This window comes from Taurulus bubalis, assembly GCF_910589615.1.
Source record: "Taurulus bubalis genome assembly, chromosome: 3".
Taxonomy (NCBI): domain Eukaryota; kingdom Metazoa; phylum Chordata; class Actinopteri; order Perciformes; family Cottidae; genus Taurulus; species Taurulus bubalis.
The window spans coordinates 41,108,927-41,128,141 of record NC_136591.1 but is presented as its reverse complement, the minus strand read 5'-3'; the positions used below and the strand labels follow the sequence as shown (position 1 = coordinate 41,128,141).

The window sequence follows — 19,215 nt, the reverse complement described above, 5'->3', positions numbered from 1 at the left end:
TTACATGTATGACATGAAATGCTAAATGAAGACAGGCCTGTCACACACACTCCGGCGGTCTCGGCCAATAGGACGCTGACAGTGACGCCTGACAGCAGCAGCTGACTCTGGGCGCGTCGTATAGTCGTTGGTTCTCACCCCGCTCTCAGTGGTGGATGGACGTGCGACACGGCGGACAGGAAAACGCTTTTTAAGAAAGAAACCTGCTTAATTACCACACACACACACACTCACACTCACACAGCCATGTTGGAGGGGAGTGTCGATACCGAGCAGTAAGTCACCTCTAAGAAACTCTGGAATAACTTCTTATCTTAGTGAAAACAGAAAGTCAATTTAAGTTGCAGCTGGTTCCAGGATGCTTTTATTGTGAAACACTCTGAAACAGGAAGCTGTTCCTGTTTAAATCTCAGCGTCCACTTGATTTCTTCTCTTGTGATATTGAACTGTGGCCCAGAGGGGTCTTGGTTACTTATGTGTTATAGAAACACTATTCTATTAAACAGGGAGCTCGGCGGTAAGCCGGACTACTCCCCGGTGTCGTGGCGGGAGTATTTTGACCGCATGGAGGACGTGAGCGTGGGCCCGGACCACGGGGACGTGCACCGGGTCTACAGGGCGGGCGCCGCCGGGCCGCTGCTGGTGCTGCTGCATGGAGGAGGCCACTCGGCGCTGTCCTGGGCCGTCTTCACCGTGAGTACCCGTAGTTCACCGTGAGTACCCGTCTTCACCGTGAGTACCCGTAGTTCACCGTGAGTACCCGTCTTCACCGTGAGTACCCGTAGTTCACCGTGAGTACCCGTCTTCACCGTGAGTACCCGTAGTTCACCGTGAGTACCCGTCTTCACCGTGAGTACCCGTCTTCACCGTGAGTACCCGTCTTCACCGTGGGTACCCGTCTTCACCGTGAGAACCCGTCTTCACCGTGAGAACCCGTCTTCACCGTGAGTACCCGTCTTCACCGTGAGAACCCGTCTTCACCGTGAGAACCCTTAGTTCACCGTGAGTACCCGTCTTCACCGTGAGAACCCGTCTTCACCGTGAGAACCCTTAGTTCACCGTGAGTACCCGTCTTCACCGTGAGAACCCTTAGTTCACCGTGAGAACCCTTAGTTCACCGTGAGTACCCGTCTTTACCGTGAGAACCCTTAGTTCACCGTGAGTACCTGTCTTCACCGTGAGAACCCGTAGTTCACTTTGAGTACCCGTCTTCACCGTGAGAACCCGTAGTTCACCGTGAGTACCCGTAGTTCACCGTGAGTACCCGTCTTCACCGTGAGTACCCGTAGTTCACCGTGAGTACCCGTAGTTCACCGTGAGCACCCGTCTTCACCGTGAGAACCCGTAGTTCACCGTGAGTACCCGTAGTTCACCGTGAGTATCCGTCTTCACCGTGAGTACCCGTAGTTCACCGTGAGTACCCGTCTTCACCGTGAGTACCCGTAGTTCACCGTGAGTATCCGTCTTCACCGTGAGTACCCGTAGTTCACCGTGAGTACCCGTCTTCACCGTAAGTACCCGTCTTCGCCGTGAGTATCCGTCTTCACCGTGAGTATCCGTAGTTCACCGTGAGTATCCGTCTTCACCGTGAGTACCCGTAGTTCACCGTGAGTACCCGTAGTTCACCGTGAGTACCCGTCTTCACCGTGAGAACCCGTCTTCACCGTGAGTATCCGTAGTTCACCGTGAGTACCCGTAGTTCACCGTGAGTACCCGTAGTTCACCGTGAGTATCCGTCTTCACCGTGAGTACCCGTAGTTCACCGTGAGTACCCGTCTTCACCGTGAGTACCCGTAGTTCACCGTGAGTACCCGTCTTCACCGTGAGTACCCGTAGTTCACCGTGAGTACCCGTCTTCACCGTGAGTACCCGTAGTTCACCGTGAGTACCCGTCTTCACCGTGAGTACCCGTCTTCACCGTGAGTACCCGTCTTCACCGTGGGTACCCGTCTTCACCGTGAGAACCCGTCTTCACCGTGAGAACCCGTCTTCACCGTGAGTACCCGTCTTCACCGTGAGAACCCGTCTTCACCGTGAGAACCCTTAGTTCACCGTGAGTACCCGTCTTCACCGTGAGAACCCGTCTTCACCGTGAGAACCCTTAGTTCACCGTGAGTACCCGTCTTCACCGTGAGAACCCTTAGTTCACCGTGAGAACCCTTAGTTCACCGTGAGTACCCGTCTTTACCGTGAGAACCCTTAGTTCACCGTGAGTACCTGTCTTCACCGTGAGAACCCGTAGTTCACTTTGAGTACCCGTCTTCACCGTGAGAACCCGTAGTTCACCGTGAGTACCCGTAGTTCACCGTGAGTACCCGTCTTCACCGTGAGTACCCGTAGTTCACCGTGAGTACCCGTAGTTCACCGTGAGTACCCGTCTTCACCGTAAGTACCCGTCTTCGCCGTGAGTATCCGTCTTCACCGTGAGTATCCGTAGTTCACCGTGAGTACCCGTCTTCACCGTGAGTACCCGTCTTCACCGTGAGTATCCGTAGTTCACCGTGAGTACCCGTCTTCACCGTGAGTATCCGTAGTTCACCGTGAGTACCCGTCTTCACCGTGACTACCCGTCTTCACCGTGAGTATCCGTAGTTCACCGTGAGTACCCGTCTTCACCGTGAGTATCCGTAGTTCACCGTGAGTACCCGTCTTCACCGTGAGTACCCGTCTTCACCGTGAGTATCCATAGTTCACTGTGAGTACCCGTCTTCACCGTGAGTACCCAAAGTTCACCGTGAGTACCCAAAGTTCACCGTGAGTACCCGTCTTCACCGTGAGTACCCGTATTCACTGTGGGTACGCGTCTTCACCGTGAGTACCTGTAGTTCACCGTGAGTACCTGTAGTTCACCGTGAGTACCCGTAGTTCACCGTGAGTACCTGTAGTTCACCGTGAGTATCTGTAGTTCACCGTGAGTACCTGTAGTTCACCGTGAGTATCTGTAGTTCACCGTGAGTATCTGTAGTTCACCGTGAGTACCCGTAGTTCACCGTGAGTACCTGTAGTTCACCGTGAGTACCTGTAGTTCACCGTGAGTACCTGTAGTTCACCGTGAGTATCTGTAGTTTACCGTGAGTACCTGTAGTTCACCGTGAGTATCTGTAGTTCACCGTGAGTACCTGTAGTTCACCGTGAGTACCTGTAGTTCACCGTGAGTATCTGTAGTTTACCGTGAGTACCTGTAGTTCACCGTGAGTATCTGTAGTTCACCGTGAGTACCTGTAGTTCACCGTGAGTATCTGTAGTTCACCGTGAGTATCTGTAGTTCACCGTGAGTACCTGTAGTTCACCGTGAGTACCTGTACGGTCGGCCGGAGGCGGCAAACTGAATATGACCGGCGTGTCTCGTGTTTCAGACGGCGATCACCAGCAGAGTGAGCTGCAGGGTTCTCGCCATGGACCTCCGGGGTCACGGTGAGGAAGGATCAATAAATAATGTTCCTGGACTCTAACGTTTTACTTTCTTACATGTAGCCCCAAAGTAGAGAAATACTGATCAATAAGGACAATTTAAAAAGGACTATCATGTTGTATTTTTATATGTCTATTGTTTGCCTATTGGTATATGTTTATTGTAGAACCAAACCTACTGGGGTGCTTTTGATATTCGGTGCCTAAAATGGCATTCTCCCCCCATATGAAAGAATCTAGTACCCCCATATGAAATACTCTAGTACCCCCATATGAAATGCTCTAGAACCACCCATATGAAATGCTCTAAAACCACCATATGAAATGCTCTAGAACCCCCATATGAAATGCTCTAGGTCCCCCTTGTGAAATGCTCTAGAGCCCCGCATGAAATGCTCTAAAAAAAACCAAATGAAATGCTCTAGAACCCCCCACATGAAATGCTCTAGAACCCCCACACGAAATGCTCTAGAACCCCCCACATGAAATGCTCTAGAACCCCCATATGAAATGCTCTAGGTCCCCCTTGTGAAATGCTCTAGAGCCCCGCATGAAATGCTCTAAAAAAAACCAAATGAAATGCTCTAGAACCCCCACATGAAATGCTCTAGAACCCCCCCCCACATGAAATGCTCTAGAACCCCCCACATGAAATGCTCTAGAACCCCCGCATGAAATGCATCAAGATTTTCTTCAATAACTAAATAAATCTCTATTCAGGTGACACTCTGGTCCAGAAACCAGACGACTTCTCAACTCACACCATGTCCAGGTAACGCACACGACACACAACAACACGACAACACAACACACAACACCACTCATCCATCTACCTCCAATCAACCACCACTGTTTTGCTCCAGCGATGTAGCCAATGTGATTGGAGCCTGCTACGGTGAGACTCCTCCCCCCATCGTCCTGATTGGCCACGGCGTCGGCGGGGCGATCGCCGTGCACGCGGCCAGCAACATGGTGTTACCAACCACCGTGGGTCTGGTGGCGATAGACGTCGTAGAGGGTAAAGAGTTTGCCACTTTAAAATATATATTATATATATAAATACCTTGCTCACCGGTCCTGGTCTCCGGCTGCAGGCGGTGCCACGGGGGCCCTCCACGACATACAGAACTTCCTGAAGGCGAGACCCAAGTCCTTCAAGTCCATGGACCACGCCATCGAGTGGAGGTGAGCGTCTGAGACCCAAAGAGACACAGATACAAACCCACAAGCATGCAGCTTTAACACATGAAGCTTAGACTTCTATACAACCAGAGGAGTCGCCCCCTGGTGGTCAGGAGAGAATGCAGCTTTAACACATGAAGCATAGACTTCTATACAACCAGAGGAGTCGCCCTGGTGGTCAGGAGAGAGAATGCAGCTTTAACACATGAAGTATATACTTCTATACAACCAGAGGAGTCGCCCCCTGGTGGTCAGTAGAGAGAATGCAGCTTTAACACATGAAGCATAGACTTCTATACAACCAGAGGAGTCGCCCTGGTGGTCAGGAGAGAGAATGCAGCTTTAACACATGAATACTTCTATACAACCAGAGGAGTCGCCCCCTGGTGGTCTTTAGAGAGAATGCAGCTTTAAGACATGAAGTATAGAGTGGAACACTAACAAGTCTATTTTCCTCATTTCAGTATCAACAGTGGACAAATCACAAACCTGGAATCTGCCAGAGTCTCAATGGTTGGTCAGATCAAAAGGTAGGCGGCTCTGATTGGCCGGTTAGAGGTGAAGCCTCCATAGTGATTGGCTTATGCCTTCAAAGTAGATTATAAATAACGTTTTCTTTTTAAATAATAAAAATCCAAAATATGGACTAGGAAGAGAACAAAACAAGGGTGGTTAAACTCCTCGTGCCTGTTTTAATATAAAGATAAGCATACAGTACAATTCAATGCCTTTAATTTGATAAATTCATAATAATCATCAATGTTCGACTCCTTGTTGTTCTGGATTATTTATCCTGAATGTCACTTTGTCCTCCAGCGTCCTGCTAAGGTTTGGAAATGAAGAGATTCTGTTCACTACAGGGCTTTTAATTGTTGTGTTACACGTTCTCCATCTTAGATGTAAACCGATTATTGACTTGCACCAGAATCTCTTCTCTCACTTCCTGTCTGTTAAGATGTGAGGTGAAGGAGGAGGAGAAGGAGGAAGAGGAGGAGGTGGGGGAAGTAAAGGTGGAGGAGGTGAAGGAGGAAGAGGTGGAGGAGGTGAAGGTGGAGGTGAAGGTGAAGAAGGAAGAGGAGGAGGAGGAGGAGGAAGAGGCCGTGGTCGTCGATCGCAACGAAGAGTCCAACAATCAGAGCGTCGCCACAGAGGAGAACCCCAACGAAGGCCGGGTAGGAACACTTTGAGGTATTAAAACACAAACTACAATACAACGTGTAGCACTTTGCTCTGTAGCCGTGGTGACCAGGTATCACACTACTCATTTAATCAGGTTAAAGGTTCCGTCTGCTGGCTGTATTGTCGTGAAGAGTACTACCCAGTACTACCCAGTACTACCCAGTACTACCCAGTACTGACCGCATTGTGTATCTGTGTGCTAGAGTGTGTATGTGTGGCGTATCGATCTGTCCAAGTCAGAGAAGTACTGGGACGGCTGGTTTAGAGGAACCTCCAACCTCTTCCTGGCTTGCAGCCTGCCCAAACTCCTGCTGCTGGCCGGTGGGTACTTCAAAAAACCTCTGCAAGTCAAAGTACTACCTTTTCTGTGTATTAGCCGATGTAAAATATGACTTCTGTTTCCAGGAATCGACCGGCTTGATAGAGATCTGACTATCGCTCAGATGCAAGGTGAGACGCTCACATTCTACTTCCTGCCTTTGTTCTGAAGTACAGTTCAGAATACACAACTTGCACTGGAGTAATTTCACATTGTGGTATTAGTACTTTTACTGAAGTAAAGGATCTGAATACTTCTTCCTCAAACCAAAACTCTCTGGCAACAGACGATAGAAAAGTACCACCTCCAATATTCTGGTCCTCTTCCAAAAGGAGGATGAGGCAGAAGTTACCGGGGCTGATGGGAAATGTAGTGTTAGAGACAAAAGGCCCCATGGAGAGAAACAGAGGGAAGCTGGGAATATCTGACATTCTCTTCACACTGTGTTTCTACACTGTGAGGGAAAAGGTGAAGGGCGTCTTCACTGCTGCAGATGCGTCTCTGAGGACACACACACACACACACACACACACACACACACACACACACACACACACACCTTGAGGCGGCAGATCCTCTCCAGAGTCAGCTGCTGCTGTCAGTCAACAACCTGGAAGTGACAGCCCTGGAGTGTGTGTGATTAAATAGCACCAGAGAGATGTGTGTGAGACGTGTGTGTGTGTGTGTGCGTGTGTGTGTGCGTGCGTGTGTGCGTGCATGTGTGTGTGTTTGCCCGTCTCCAGGTAGATTCATGATGCAGGTGCTGCCCCCTTCTGGACACGCAGTGCAAGAAAACAAACCAGAAAAAGTAAGAAAACTCCTGTTTCAGGGCTGGAATGTGACCAAGTACTCAAGTACTGTACTATAATACTATTATGAGGTATTTGTACATAAGTGTTTGCATTTAATGCTTCTTTGTAATTCTACTTCACTACAATTCAGAGGGACATGTTGAACATTGTGTAACTTTATTTAATCACATCAATAATTATAATTCAATACATATAATAAATATGTACAAAATATTATATAAATATACAAAATATATGAATATATACAAAATATTATATAAATATACATATTTATATAATGCTTATACATATCAATTTTATTTATATGTGTATAAATATATAAGAAATATATAAAGAATATTATATAAATATATAATAAATATTACATAAATATATTTTAAAAATATATGTATATAAATATAAAAATTATTATATATATACAAAATATTATATAAATATATATATTTATATAATGTTTATACATATCAATTTTATTTAGATATAAATATGTGTATAAATATATTAAAAAATATATAAATAGTAGATAATAATAGAATATTATATAAATATATAAAAAATATGATGTAAATATATAAATAATATATAAAAGAAATTAAGAAAAATATAATGTAAATATATAAAGAATATATAACAAATATGATGTAAATATATATAATTATATATTACATATATATGGCATGACAAGACAATGCCGATTGAATAATCTAATTCACAGTTATAGAAATTGCTTCTGTAATATGAACATTTCTCTTGTGAGTATTTTTGTGACGCTGCCGCCTCACACGTTGTGTGTCCGCCCTCACACGTTGTGTGTCTGCCCTCACACGTTGTGTGTCTGCCCTCACACGTTGTGTGTCCGCCCTCACACGTTGTGTGTCCGCCCTCACACGTTGTGTGTCCGCCCTCACACGTTGTGTGTCTGCCCTCACATGTTGTGTGTCCGCCCTCACACGTTGTGTGTCCGCCCTCACACGTTGTGTGTCTGCCCTCACACGTTGTGTGTCTGCGGTCAGGTTGCCGACGCCGTGGCCTCCTTCCTGCTGAGACACAAGTTCGCTGAAGCCAGGAGAGAGACCAGGAGGTGAAAGCACCTTTTGACCTGGAGCAGAAATATGTATTATAGAACCCAGAAAGCACCAATAACCCTGGAACTGTCCTCCGTTGTCTTTTCCAGCTCCAGCTCCTTCACCCAATAAAGTCTGCAGGTAAAATGTGCTTTAAATACATTATTATGGTATTTACTTAACAGTACAGTAAAAATACTCAATTACAAGTAAAAGTCCGACATTGAAAATATGTAAGTACAACAGATTCATCAGGGAAATGTTCTATTTATTTAATATATATAATATATATGCTTTGTTGTGATCAAATACTGCAGCTTCTAACTCTACAAACACTTTCTGTGTCTCAGGTTTTTTTCAGTTCCAAGAAGTACCAAAAACATGAAAAGTACCACAACAAAGTACATTTGCTTTGACTTCCTGTTTCTGCACCGAGTGAATCCCAAATGGATATTTTTTTTTTCAAAGCCATACATTAAATATACTGAATGGAAAATACAAATTGACTTTAAAAGTCAAAATGTGATAGTAACTTCAAAAATGGAAAAAAATAAGATTATAGTTTAGTCAGTAAATCAAAAACACAATAAAAAAATTTAAATGTTTGACATCCCACCATTTGTCTAGCTAACGTGAATTAATTTCCAGACTTTTCTAGCTCATGTGAATTAGCTTTTATACTTTTCTAGCTAACGTGAATTAGCTTTTATACTTGTCTAGCTAACAAAATTTACCTTCCATTATTTTCTAGCTAACGCAAATTAGCTTCAATACTTTTCTAGCTAACGTGAATTAGCTTTCATACATAGTTTTGTTTTTCACTGCGATTGAATCATGAATGGTATTTTATTTACCAAGTTTTACCATGAAATGTGTTTTACATGTGAATAAAGAATAAAACATGGATGTTAGCATTAGCAACGATAAACCACCCACAGGAATGTACAGCAGAGTCCTTGTACTTACTTTTATAATAAATTATTGACTGTAAAAACAGTTTAAGGCTAGTTAAAATACATAAAACTACTTCAACAACTAATAAATAGCAGTTTTTCCGGGTAGTTTTTTTATTTCATTCAATTGAAAGTATTGTTAGTACGTCTTGAACTTGAAACATTCCTGAAATTATTAAAAACAAAAAAGATTCAATCCTCTTCTCCATTTGTTTTGTCATTTGTTTTTGTAAATAAATCCCAGATGGTTATAAAGTATAAATACGCAGATGTCGAATTCAGCTTATTTCGCAAAAAAAATTAATGCAATTATTGAAAAAACAAAAACAAAATAAAACACCAGACCGGAATAAAAAAACAAAACCTTTGAATTGACATTTTATTTAAATTCAGTCCCGAATCAGAAGACGTGCAACAACTGAAACACAGAAACAACAACATGGCGCCACGCCGCCTCGTATTTACACGCATGTACGTGTGTGTGTGTGTGTGCGCGCACAGGAAACACACAAACGGACGCTCTCGTGAAACAAGTAATATCGTAGGAACACACGACCACGTCGCCTCCACTGGCCCCGTCTCTCTGGAGGGATCGCTAACGCTTGTCCCGTTTAAAAAAAAAGAAAATAATATTCTTCAGGTCACGTTTTCAACACCGTTGTCAGAAATTTTGAGGATACAAAAAACAAAACAAAACAAAAAAAAAAGTATAAATCCCAGTGGGATTCCGTGACTCGCCTACTTTCAGGAGAGAAATCCAGAAACTACAGATTACAATTTATGGCAAAACAAAATATGGCAGTTGGTCCGCAAACACAGAGCAGATTCATCTGGACATTTTCCAGATTTTTTAAATCCAACTCACAATTCTCAAAACAATCACGAAACAATCCCACACCTTCCACATAAACGTGGAAATCTCGAGGGAAGACGAGTGAAATGAAGAGTTCTTAAAGAAGTGGACGAAGGAAAGACGACAAGAAGAAAACTTAAGCACAGTTGAGGGATAAAGGAAAAGAGACTTTTCCAGAACCTTTCAGAGAAACAGAATTAAAGTGCATCAACAAAAAGAGGCCGAGCAAACCAATCAAAACGCAGCGTCCAGGAGCCAATCAGACGTCATTACTGGCAGTGACACGAGGGCCCGTCAGCACATTGGCTTCGTGAAATAAAAAAAAGATTATTACCGTCAAGGAAGCCGGAGTCTCGATGTCAAAGCAACACGTATATTTAACATTTTAACACGTTTCGGTGTTTGGAGGCCCGACGTGCCACCGCAGCCTCGGCCTCGACCGGAACCACCGGAGAAACAAGATCCAGTTCATCTTTCAGTCACGTAAAAATACAAAATAAAAAGTAAGAGAATGAACAGAAATGTGAAAATGAACATTCTGGGTTCAAATGCCTTGAAAACAAAGCGTACAGCACAAAGGAAGTGACTTTAAATGTCTTTTTGTACACGTCCACCATCTTTATTGAGTGTTTTTAGGTGAACTAGTGTTTGTTATATACTCATAACTCACAAAGTAGGAAGAAGACATTTTAAAAAGTCGTTCTGGTCTCGAAGAGCAAGACCAAGTCGTCGGTTTTGAAATGTTGGGACCGTTTGAAATCTACGAAGAACACAAAAATAAAATGAAACTTGATTACATTTCCAGGTAATTATTCACACTTACAGTTGAACTACAAATCGCATGATGCCGTGTGATGGTTTTTCTTATGTCAGAGGCCGGTTGCCCGATTTCCTTTTTCTTAAAATTTGCTGACTTTTGAACATTTAAACTTCCGGTACTTTGCGTACCGTTTGCGTGTACAAGTACACAAACAATCGACTCTTAAATCTGCTCGATGGCGTCGAGGGTCACCAGGGTCTTTCGTTTACAAAAATAAAAACGTCTCCTCTGGTATCAAAATAGACGACGGTCTTTATCTCTCTCTCCGCTGTCCGACGCCGCCTGAACACCCCGCGGCGAACGCCCCGCGGCGAACGCGTGGAATATACATTGTGTATTTACAAGCCCCGGCTTCCAGAGAGGGCCGCGCTCACGGAAGCGGGGAAGAAGGACCAAGTCCGGGACGCCGTCGCTCTGCTCGTTTCTTTTGGGGTGGCGTTTGAATTTCGAGAATCGATCCTTGATTGTCGGGGTTGAAGGTAAAGGTGTTTTTTTTTAAAGACAGCATGAGGCCGTGAGGGTCGTGGACACGGGAAACACAAACAAAGCTAACGCGACTTCCTGCTTTTTACCGTTCAGGGAACGTTACAACTCACCGAGGAAGACGGACGACGAAGGTCTTAGCGTCCGTTTCACCAACGGATTAAAAAACACAATTGGTCGCCAAATTACGACACTAGACTCCGACGCCCGATTACGTCGCGTTACAACCCGTCAATTAGGCTGTCCGACATCCGGAAGGTACTCCGGTTTGTCCGACATCCGGAAGGTACTCCGGTTTGTCCGACATCCGGAAGGTACTCCGGTTTGTCCGACATCGTGATCGGACATTCGGAAGGTATTCCGGTTCGTCCGACATTCGGATGGCATTCCGGTTCGTCCGACATTCGGATGGCATTCCGGTTTGTCCGGCGGTATTCCGGTTTGTCCGGCATCGGTCGGCTGTCTCAGTTTCCCAACATGGCTGCCGTTAGAAAACACTCGCAGCTCGTTTTATTACCGTTCAAGTAACATCCCACGCGCCTCATCAGCATCGTTTGAACGATCTTTATCGGACGTGGTCCCCGGACAGCGTACCTCGTTTTGTACAGCGTGAAGTGAACAACATGTACAACATTAACAATACGCATTCGGTATCACCGATGGATTCTAAAATGGTGGAAATGGAGAAACCAAAATGGCGGATTTTCTCTCGTTACCTCTTTCAATAAAATTCCGTGAGCCTCGAGTCACAGCGACCAAGAAGAGGAGAAACTAAAACACCGCTCAGGTACGCCACCACGAGTCCAAACACCAGAAGAAGACACAGAGCAGCTGGCGGTCCGTTCCTAACAACAGAAAAGTGGGTCATCGCACAGAGAGAAACCTCCCGGGAGTCCAGACAGGAAGTAAGCAGCCCTGATTCTGGGCCACCGGTTGAGCCTCTAAACCTGGAGAAACCAGGAAGCTGAATATTCCACAAAAAGGTCCAAGAGGGACGAAACCTGCAGGAGGTCTAGAACCCTGCTTGAACCACGCTAGAACCCCGCTTTGGCAGCCGACGTTCTCCGTTTGCAGACTTTGAATCCCGTCCCGACCCAGCGGAGGTCCGTCACAAAAGTCCAGAAGATTTGGAGTTCAGGTCTTTGGGGTTCAGTGGCCTGATGGGTAACGGACAGGTGGACTAAGTTACTTCCTGGTTCAACCCCCGTTAGTAAGACCGGGTCAGGTCCTGGTTCCAAACTCACCAAACCCTGGAGTCCAGATCAAAACCAACGCCGTAAACTAACTTAAGTCCACTATGACCCATCAGACCCATCAGAGTTCTAGACCCATCAGAGTTCTAGTCCCATCAGATTCTAGTCCCATCAGAGTCTAGTCCCATCAGAGTCCAGACCCATCAGAGTTCTAGACCCATCAGAGTCCAGTCCCATCAGAGTCCAGACCCATCAGAGGTCTAGTCCCATCAGAGGTCTAGTCCCATCAGAGTCTAGACCCATCAGAGTTCTAGACCGTCCAGCTAGTCTTGAGTCCCCCCTGGGGTCCAGACCACATGGTTTGGTCCACTGAAGTCTGTAAAGAGTCTGAACCTGATGCGAGTGTTTTGGGCCCGTTGGGGTGGTAGTGGTGGGGGGGTGGGGGGAGGGGCGGGGTTCTGGTCTGGTTCTGGTCGGGTTCTGCTCCTCTCAGGACTGGACACCCAGCTGACACAGCTCCACGGACCGCTCCTCGTCCGAGAGACCCGTTTCCACGGTGATGACCAAGGACGCCACAGAGGCGCTGCTCGTCATTGGCTGCAGTTCACCTGCAGGAGAGAAGGGGGGGACCAGGTGAGACCCTGAACCAGAACCAGAACGCTGGCTTCATTTAGCAAAACAAACCGTGTGTGTGTTACCTTTGCGTGTCTATGTGTGTGTGTGTTACCTGTGAGTGTGTGTTGCTTGTGTGTGTTACCTGTGTGTGTGTGTGTGTGTGTGTGTCTATGTGTGTGTGTTACCTGTGTGTGTGTTTGCTTGTGTGTGTTACCCGTGTGTGTTTGCGTGTGTTACCTGCGTATGTGTGTGTGTGTGTGTTACCTGTGTGCGTGTGTGCACGTGTTACCTGTGTGTGTTAATTGTGTGCGTGTGTGTGTGCATTACCTGTGTGTGTGTCTATGCGTGCGCGTTACCTGTGTGTGTGTCCGTGGGGTTCGTCATGGGGCTCTCCCTCAGGGTGTCCCTCAGGCTCTCCCTCAGGGTGTCCTGGTCCTGGTAGTCCTGAGGGAGCCCCACCCTCCTCACGCCGGGGTCCAGCACCACGGAGGAGGCCTCGCTCAGCGCGCCTTCGCTGGAGGCCCCGGACACCACGGCCTCCAGGGCCACGCCCCCTCCTCCGGCCACGCCCCCTCCGGCCCCACCCACTCCGCCCAGGGCCAGGTCGTAGTCCAGCGGCAGGTCGTCCAGGCAGTCTGCGTTCAGCTGGAGGGACACGGCGGCCATTTTATACCAACACAATCATGTGTCGCTTACTCTGAAGGAACAATCATGATTTAAACTGTATATACACATGTTTTTTTGCAACCAAGAGGGAGGGGCTAAATACAAGAGGGCGGAACTAAATGCAAGAGGGCGGAGCTAAATGCAAGAGGGTGGAGCTAAATGCAAGAGGGTGGAGCTAAATGCAAGAGGGTGGAGCTAAATGCAAGAGGGTGGAGCTAAATGCAAGAGGGTGGAGCTAGAGGGCGGCGCTAAATACAAGAAGGTGGAGCTAGAGGGTGGAGCTAAATACAAGAGGGTGGAGCAAGAGGGCAGTGCTAAATACAAGAAGGTGGAGCTAAATACAAGAGGGTGGAGCAAGAGGGCAGTGCTAAATACAAGAGGGTGGAGCTAGAAGGCAGCACTAAATACAAAAGGGCGGCGCTAAATACAAGAGGGCGGCGCTAGAGGGCGGAGCTTGCTTGTATTTATGCTGGGGCTAAATACAAGAGGGGCGGGGCTAAATACAAGAGGGTGGAGCTAAATACAAGAGGGGCGGGAGCTAAAGGGTGAAGCGAGCGCTCGAGACATTCTTGATGGACCAAATTGTTAATTTTCATGAAAACAGGGTGAAAAGTTTAAAGTATTTTCCAGACCGGACAAATGTTTTCTAAAATACTGAGAACATAGATTCCTGTCATCGTGGGTTTCGTGACTCACCGCGATGCCGAGGGCTTTCAGGATGTTCATCTTGCACATGGGACACGTGCGGTGGTCCAGCAGCCAGGGGTCCACACAGCTCTTATGGAACAGGTGTCTGAGGACAACAACAGTTAGTTCTTCAGTTAGTTCTCCAGAACAAAGAGAGTACAGAGAGTACTTTAGGAAACCCGCTAAACCAAATACTTCCAGAAGTCTTCAGCGTCACGTTTAAGTTCTGACTATAAATGTATTCCCCACATTAATTAATCGAGATATTGACACGCTGTTTATTTTACCTTTCACAATAAAAGCCCAACCTTTAAGGTGTCAAGAGCTCCGTAGTCCGTCACACTGCACTAGTCCTTTCACAATAAAAGCCCAACCTTTAAAGGTGTCAAGAGCTCCGTAGTCCGTCACACTGCACCAGTCCTTTCACAATAAAAGCCCGACCGGCAGCGTGACAGTCCTACCTGCAGGGCAGGATGCGGACCACGTCGTTGGGCTTGTAGCCCTCGATGCACACGGCACAGTTGTCGAAGTCGGCCTCCGTCTCCGGGTCGCCCTTCCTGACGGTGCGGACCTGCAGCTTGCTGATGGCCTTCTTTGCCGCGTCGCCAAGACGACGCTGCGAGGGGCGAGAGAGAAAGAGAGAGAGAGATTTAGGCGGTTTCTCAATAAGCGTTCCCGTCAGTACTCGTGGACTCAAATACCCGGATGGGACTTGCTCCGCCCATTTTGGGGGGATTACAGCAGAGGCGACTTGTCCGTGCTTCGGACGATCAAATATCCCAGAATGCATTGCGCATCGGCAACAGGGAACAACGGCGGAGGAGAAAACGCATAACTGAAAGCTGACATTTCCTAAATACTTCTGTCGAGTCACGGAATGAGGTGCGTATCTGAGCCTCTGGATGGAGCAGAAGACGAGCGATGCATTGTGGGTAAGCGGCTCACCTGGTTGCGGTCCCGGGCGTTGGCGTATCGGAACCTCTGGATGTAGTAGAAGACGAGCCAGGCCAGGGAGATGATCATCAGCACGATGAAGGAGATGGACACGAACACCACGGACGTCCGGCTCACGTACTTCTGCAGGTTCCTCGTGCCGATGGTGATCGTCATGGTGACCGACACGTTGCGCTCCAGCAGGGACGCGACCTCGCGACCTTTGGGCTCCGGGATCATGATGGAGACCACCTCGCCGGTCCCTGGAGAGAGACGGGGGAAACTCACTGAACACCTGAAGTAGTACTTCCTACATTTGTGTATTAACATCTAAATGTATTTATTCAGAGGTTAAAGGTGAATCCGTCATCATGAGGTCGACGCTCAACTCTACAAACGAGTCAAAACAACTAAATCAATAAGTCTAAATATCTCTCCCTCGACGTCACGCGTTTACAAACCTTCACCTCAAACACAACATTTCTCCTTCTGTCAACTTTATGGTTTTAAAAGAGTTTCTCTCTCGAGCTGAAAAAGCAGAACATTTTTAGTTTGCATTATTTATTTAATAACCACGAAACCTTCGTTATCTGAGACGTGATTCTGTTTCCAGCATCTTTAATCTGTGAATATTAACACGTTGTGTAGAGCTGAAGGTATTTATGTGTTTTTAATGACTAAACTGTGATGATGTGCATATCTTTGGGTTTTAAACCTGACATTTTAAACGGTTTGTAATCCAAATATTTGGGATTTCATCTTCTTAAAAGTGACGATTTGTTTAGTTTTTTTGCCTTTTATGAAAGTAAATCAACATCTTTAAGTTCTGGGTTGAAAAAAAGAATTTGAACGACACATTGGGCTCTATAAATACAATTTAAATGATATAATGTTTTTTTTAATACCTTGTTTTGATTTATAGACAAGCGAGAAAGCAACAAGCGGATTATTTGATATTAAATACAACGTATATTTTTTACTTTTAGCTGGATTTTATTGACAATTAATGGAGAAAGATCAATCCTAAAACAATATAACGTGAATTGTTTCACTATTTTCTGACTTTTGTAGAAATTAACCAGCAGATGAATTGCTAAAAAGAATATATTGTAAATGAATGCACCGTTAACACATGAAGCATAGACTTCTATACAACCAGAGGAGTCACCCCCTGGTGGCCAGGAGAGAGAATGCAGCTTTAACACATGAAGCATAGACTTCTATACAACCAGAGGAGTCACCCCCTGGTGGTCAGGAGAGAGAATGCAGCTTTAACACATGAAGCATAGACTTCTATACAACCAGAGGAGTCGCCCCCTGGTGGTCAGGAGAGAGAATGCAGCTTTAACACATGAAGCATAGACTTATATACAACCAGAGGAGTCGCCCCCTGGTGGTCAGGAGAGAGAATGCAGCTTTAACACATAAAGCATAGACTTCTATACAACCCGAGGAGTCACCCCCTGGTGGTCAGGAGAGAGAATGCAGCGTAAACACATGATGCATAGACTTCTATACAACCAGAGGACTTCTATACAACCAGAGGAGTCTCCCCCTGGTGGTCAGGAGAGAGAATGCTGCTTTAACACAAACTTCTATACAACCAGAGGACTTCTATACAACAAGAGGAGTCTCCCCCTGGTGGTCAGGAGAGAGAATGACTGAGTATATATAATATAACTGACCTCCATTGGGCATGGTGATGGTCTCGTTGGGGTTCGCCGCCCCCACGTTGAACACCACCACCGCGGACGCGTTGCGCGCCGCCGCGTGGCGGATCTTGTCCTTGTAGGTGCAGTTTCCCCGCGCGACCAGCGCCACCCAGGCGGCGGCGTGCGCGGGCACCGCGAAGCGCGCGCTGGGGTCGCAGGCTTGGCGGTCGTGCGCGGGCAGCGCCGCGACCCCCTTCGCGTCGCGCTTGGGGGAGTGCTCCCCGTAGCGGCCGCACTCCGTCTTCTCGGTGCGCAGCTCCGAGGTGGCGGGGTCCACGTAGGTGATGTTCACGAAGGCCGTGTACCACTCCTCGCGCTCGGCCACGGTGAAGTCCAGGCACAGCAGGTGCACGAAGCAGAAGGAGAGCAGCCACGTGGAGAGCGCCAGGCTGCGGCAGGCCGCCACCAGCGAGCCCGAGGCCATGGCGGCGGCGGCGGCAACACCGCGCGAGCGGCAGAACAGCGCGAGCGTCAGAACCCCGCGAACGCGCGCCTACTCCACCATGATACTAGAGCGCGCGGCCGGGAGGTTCTTCAGAAATCCGCCGACGCTTAATAATGAAATATAATGTTCCGCTCCGTCTCCATTATCAACCGTTGGTTATAGCGCAAGAGCGTCAAAAATAAATAACCGCGAGCGTCAGAACCCCGCGAACGCGCGCCTTACTCGACCATGATACCAGAGCGCGCGACCGGGAGGTTCTTTAAAAAATCCGCCGACGCCCTCTCCCCTTTCCTCTTACTTTAACTTGGTTTTCTTAACCCGCCTCCATTATCAACCGTCACCGAGAAAACACAACAACAACCGCCGCCGCCGCAACAACAACACAAATAAACCGCAGCGCCTCGACGCGGAGGCAGCCGCTCCGGGGAGATGAAACCAGCCGTGGAAACACCAGGCGGTGAATTAACGGTTACTATGGAGATAGCGGTTAATTTAACGGCCGTTTAGAAGAAGCTGACCGCAGCAGGCCAGCTAAGCTGCATTGTTTTGACTGGGCCCGACCAGCGCTAACGGGGGCACGGGACTTCCGGTCGGTGGTTTAATAAAGTAAAAGTCTTTATTTCTCGTGAATAGCTTTTATTGTTAAACTAAAGCTACTGTGACTCACCGTTTATTGAATTCGTTAAGTACTCGATAAAAGCTCACGTATGACAGACGCGCTTATGAGTTAAATCCAACAAATGAGAGCCGTTATCTTTTATTTTGAAGGGCGTTTTATTTTCGTTATGAATGCGTACCTTGACGTTTGTGCCTCTGCGCCGAGCAGCGGCACCTGGCGGCGCGGAGGAGAAACTGCAACCGTTAATTTACTGAAGTAGAAATACCAGTCAAAAATATACTACATTCTCGGTAAAAGTGAATAAGCATTATCAGTAAAATGTACTTAAAACTACCAAAAGTTAAAGTAGTATTATATTATTATGGAATATTATATTATTCCGTTTTTTATATCACTAATAAATGCATAATATGTGCATATATGAACATTTGTATGTTGTAGTTTGTCATTGTGAAGCCAATTTGTGATACTTTGTATACGACTGGGGAGATTATTAGTATAACTTTCAGTGTCCAATAAATGTAGTGGAGTAGAAAGTATATTTCCCTCTGAGAGGTTCTGAACTACAGTACTTGATGAACATATTAGACATATTAGTTGATTAATCAACAGAGAAAAACATCTGCAGCTCTTTAAATAAACATAAATAAACATTCATCTTCCAAATCCTTCTTAAAACAAAAAGATGTCAAAACGTTCAGATTCCAGTCCTTAATAAAACTACTCTCTAGTATTATCTGACTTCTTATCCAATATTTACTTCCTTCGTCAGCACCTACCTGCTCAAAATTGGATTAATTTCACATTTGCACCTTTAAAGCAGGAATGTCCTTGTAGAGGAGGCGTGTTGACATGATGTTCGTTGCATATTCATAAACAAAGACGCCGTCACTCTTTATACCTCTGAACATTGAATCCTTTTGATGTTCGTTGAGTATTCATTCCTTCAAAGAGGGTCAATAACAACACAAACGTTTATTTTTTTTACACAACGTAGAACGACAAAACAATCAAACTTCTGATAAAAATAAGCCTCTGTACAGAGTGAAGGCGTTCATCCGAAGCTGCCGTCTGGAGGTCGGTACAGTTTGGGGAACGTGAGCAGCTGAACGCCGCTGAAGGCGAACTTCCTGCTGCCCACGTTCTTCTGCACGTTGTCCATCCTGCAGCCGTCCCTACACACACACACACACACACACACACACACACACAGTGAGACACAAACAGCGCCTTCACTGTGTTACCGGCCAGAACCAGAACCAGAACCAG

At 46.6% G+C, this 19,215-nt stretch overlaps 3 protein-coding genes across 3 annotated transcripts in view; 1 reads left to right on the top strand and 2 right to left on the bottom strand.

The window, feature by feature from the left end:
- Positions 1-246: 246 nt before the first annotated feature.
- LOC306734501 (protein phosphatase methylesterase 1-like) lies at positions 247-7,988 on the top strand (the record flags this gene model as incomplete). Its single annotated transcript, XM_079215858.1, has 11 exons — positions 247-275; positions 507-693; positions 3,357-3,414; positions 4,132-4,183; positions 4,275-4,429; positions 4,506-4,596; positions 5,058-5,123; positions 5,978-6,093; positions 6,178-6,222; positions 6,835-6,899; positions 7,917-7,988. The coding sequence occupies 11 exons, from the start codon at positions 247-249 to the stop codon at positions 7,986-7,988; spliced, it is 936 nt and encodes a 311-aa protein (XP_079071984.1).
- A 4,770-nt stretch (positions 7,989-12,758) lies between these two features.
- rnf150b (ring finger protein 150b) lies at positions 12,759-17,306 on the bottom strand (the record flags this gene model as incomplete). The annotated part of the gene is made up of 6 exons (XM_079215073.1): positions 12,759-12,877; positions 13,241-13,529; positions 14,247-14,343; positions 14,699-14,853; positions 15,183-15,433; positions 16,856-17,306. 6 exons carry the CDS (start codon positions 17,304-17,306, stop codon positions 12,759-12,761), a joined length of 1,362 nt encoding a protein of 453 aa, XP_079071199.1.
- A 1,591-nt stretch (positions 17,307-18,897) lies between these two features.
- LOC306734765 (type II inositol 3,4-bisphosphate 4-phosphatase-like) overlaps positions 18,898-19,215 on the bottom strand; it is a 19,259-nt gene continuing 18,941 nt past the window's right edge. Inside the window, 1 exon segment of the mRNA XM_079216153.1 lies at positions 18,898-19,121. Within this exon segment, the coding sequence (XP_079072279.1) occupies positions 19,001-19,121 (121 nt within the window). The 3' untranslated portion in view covers positions 18,898-19,000.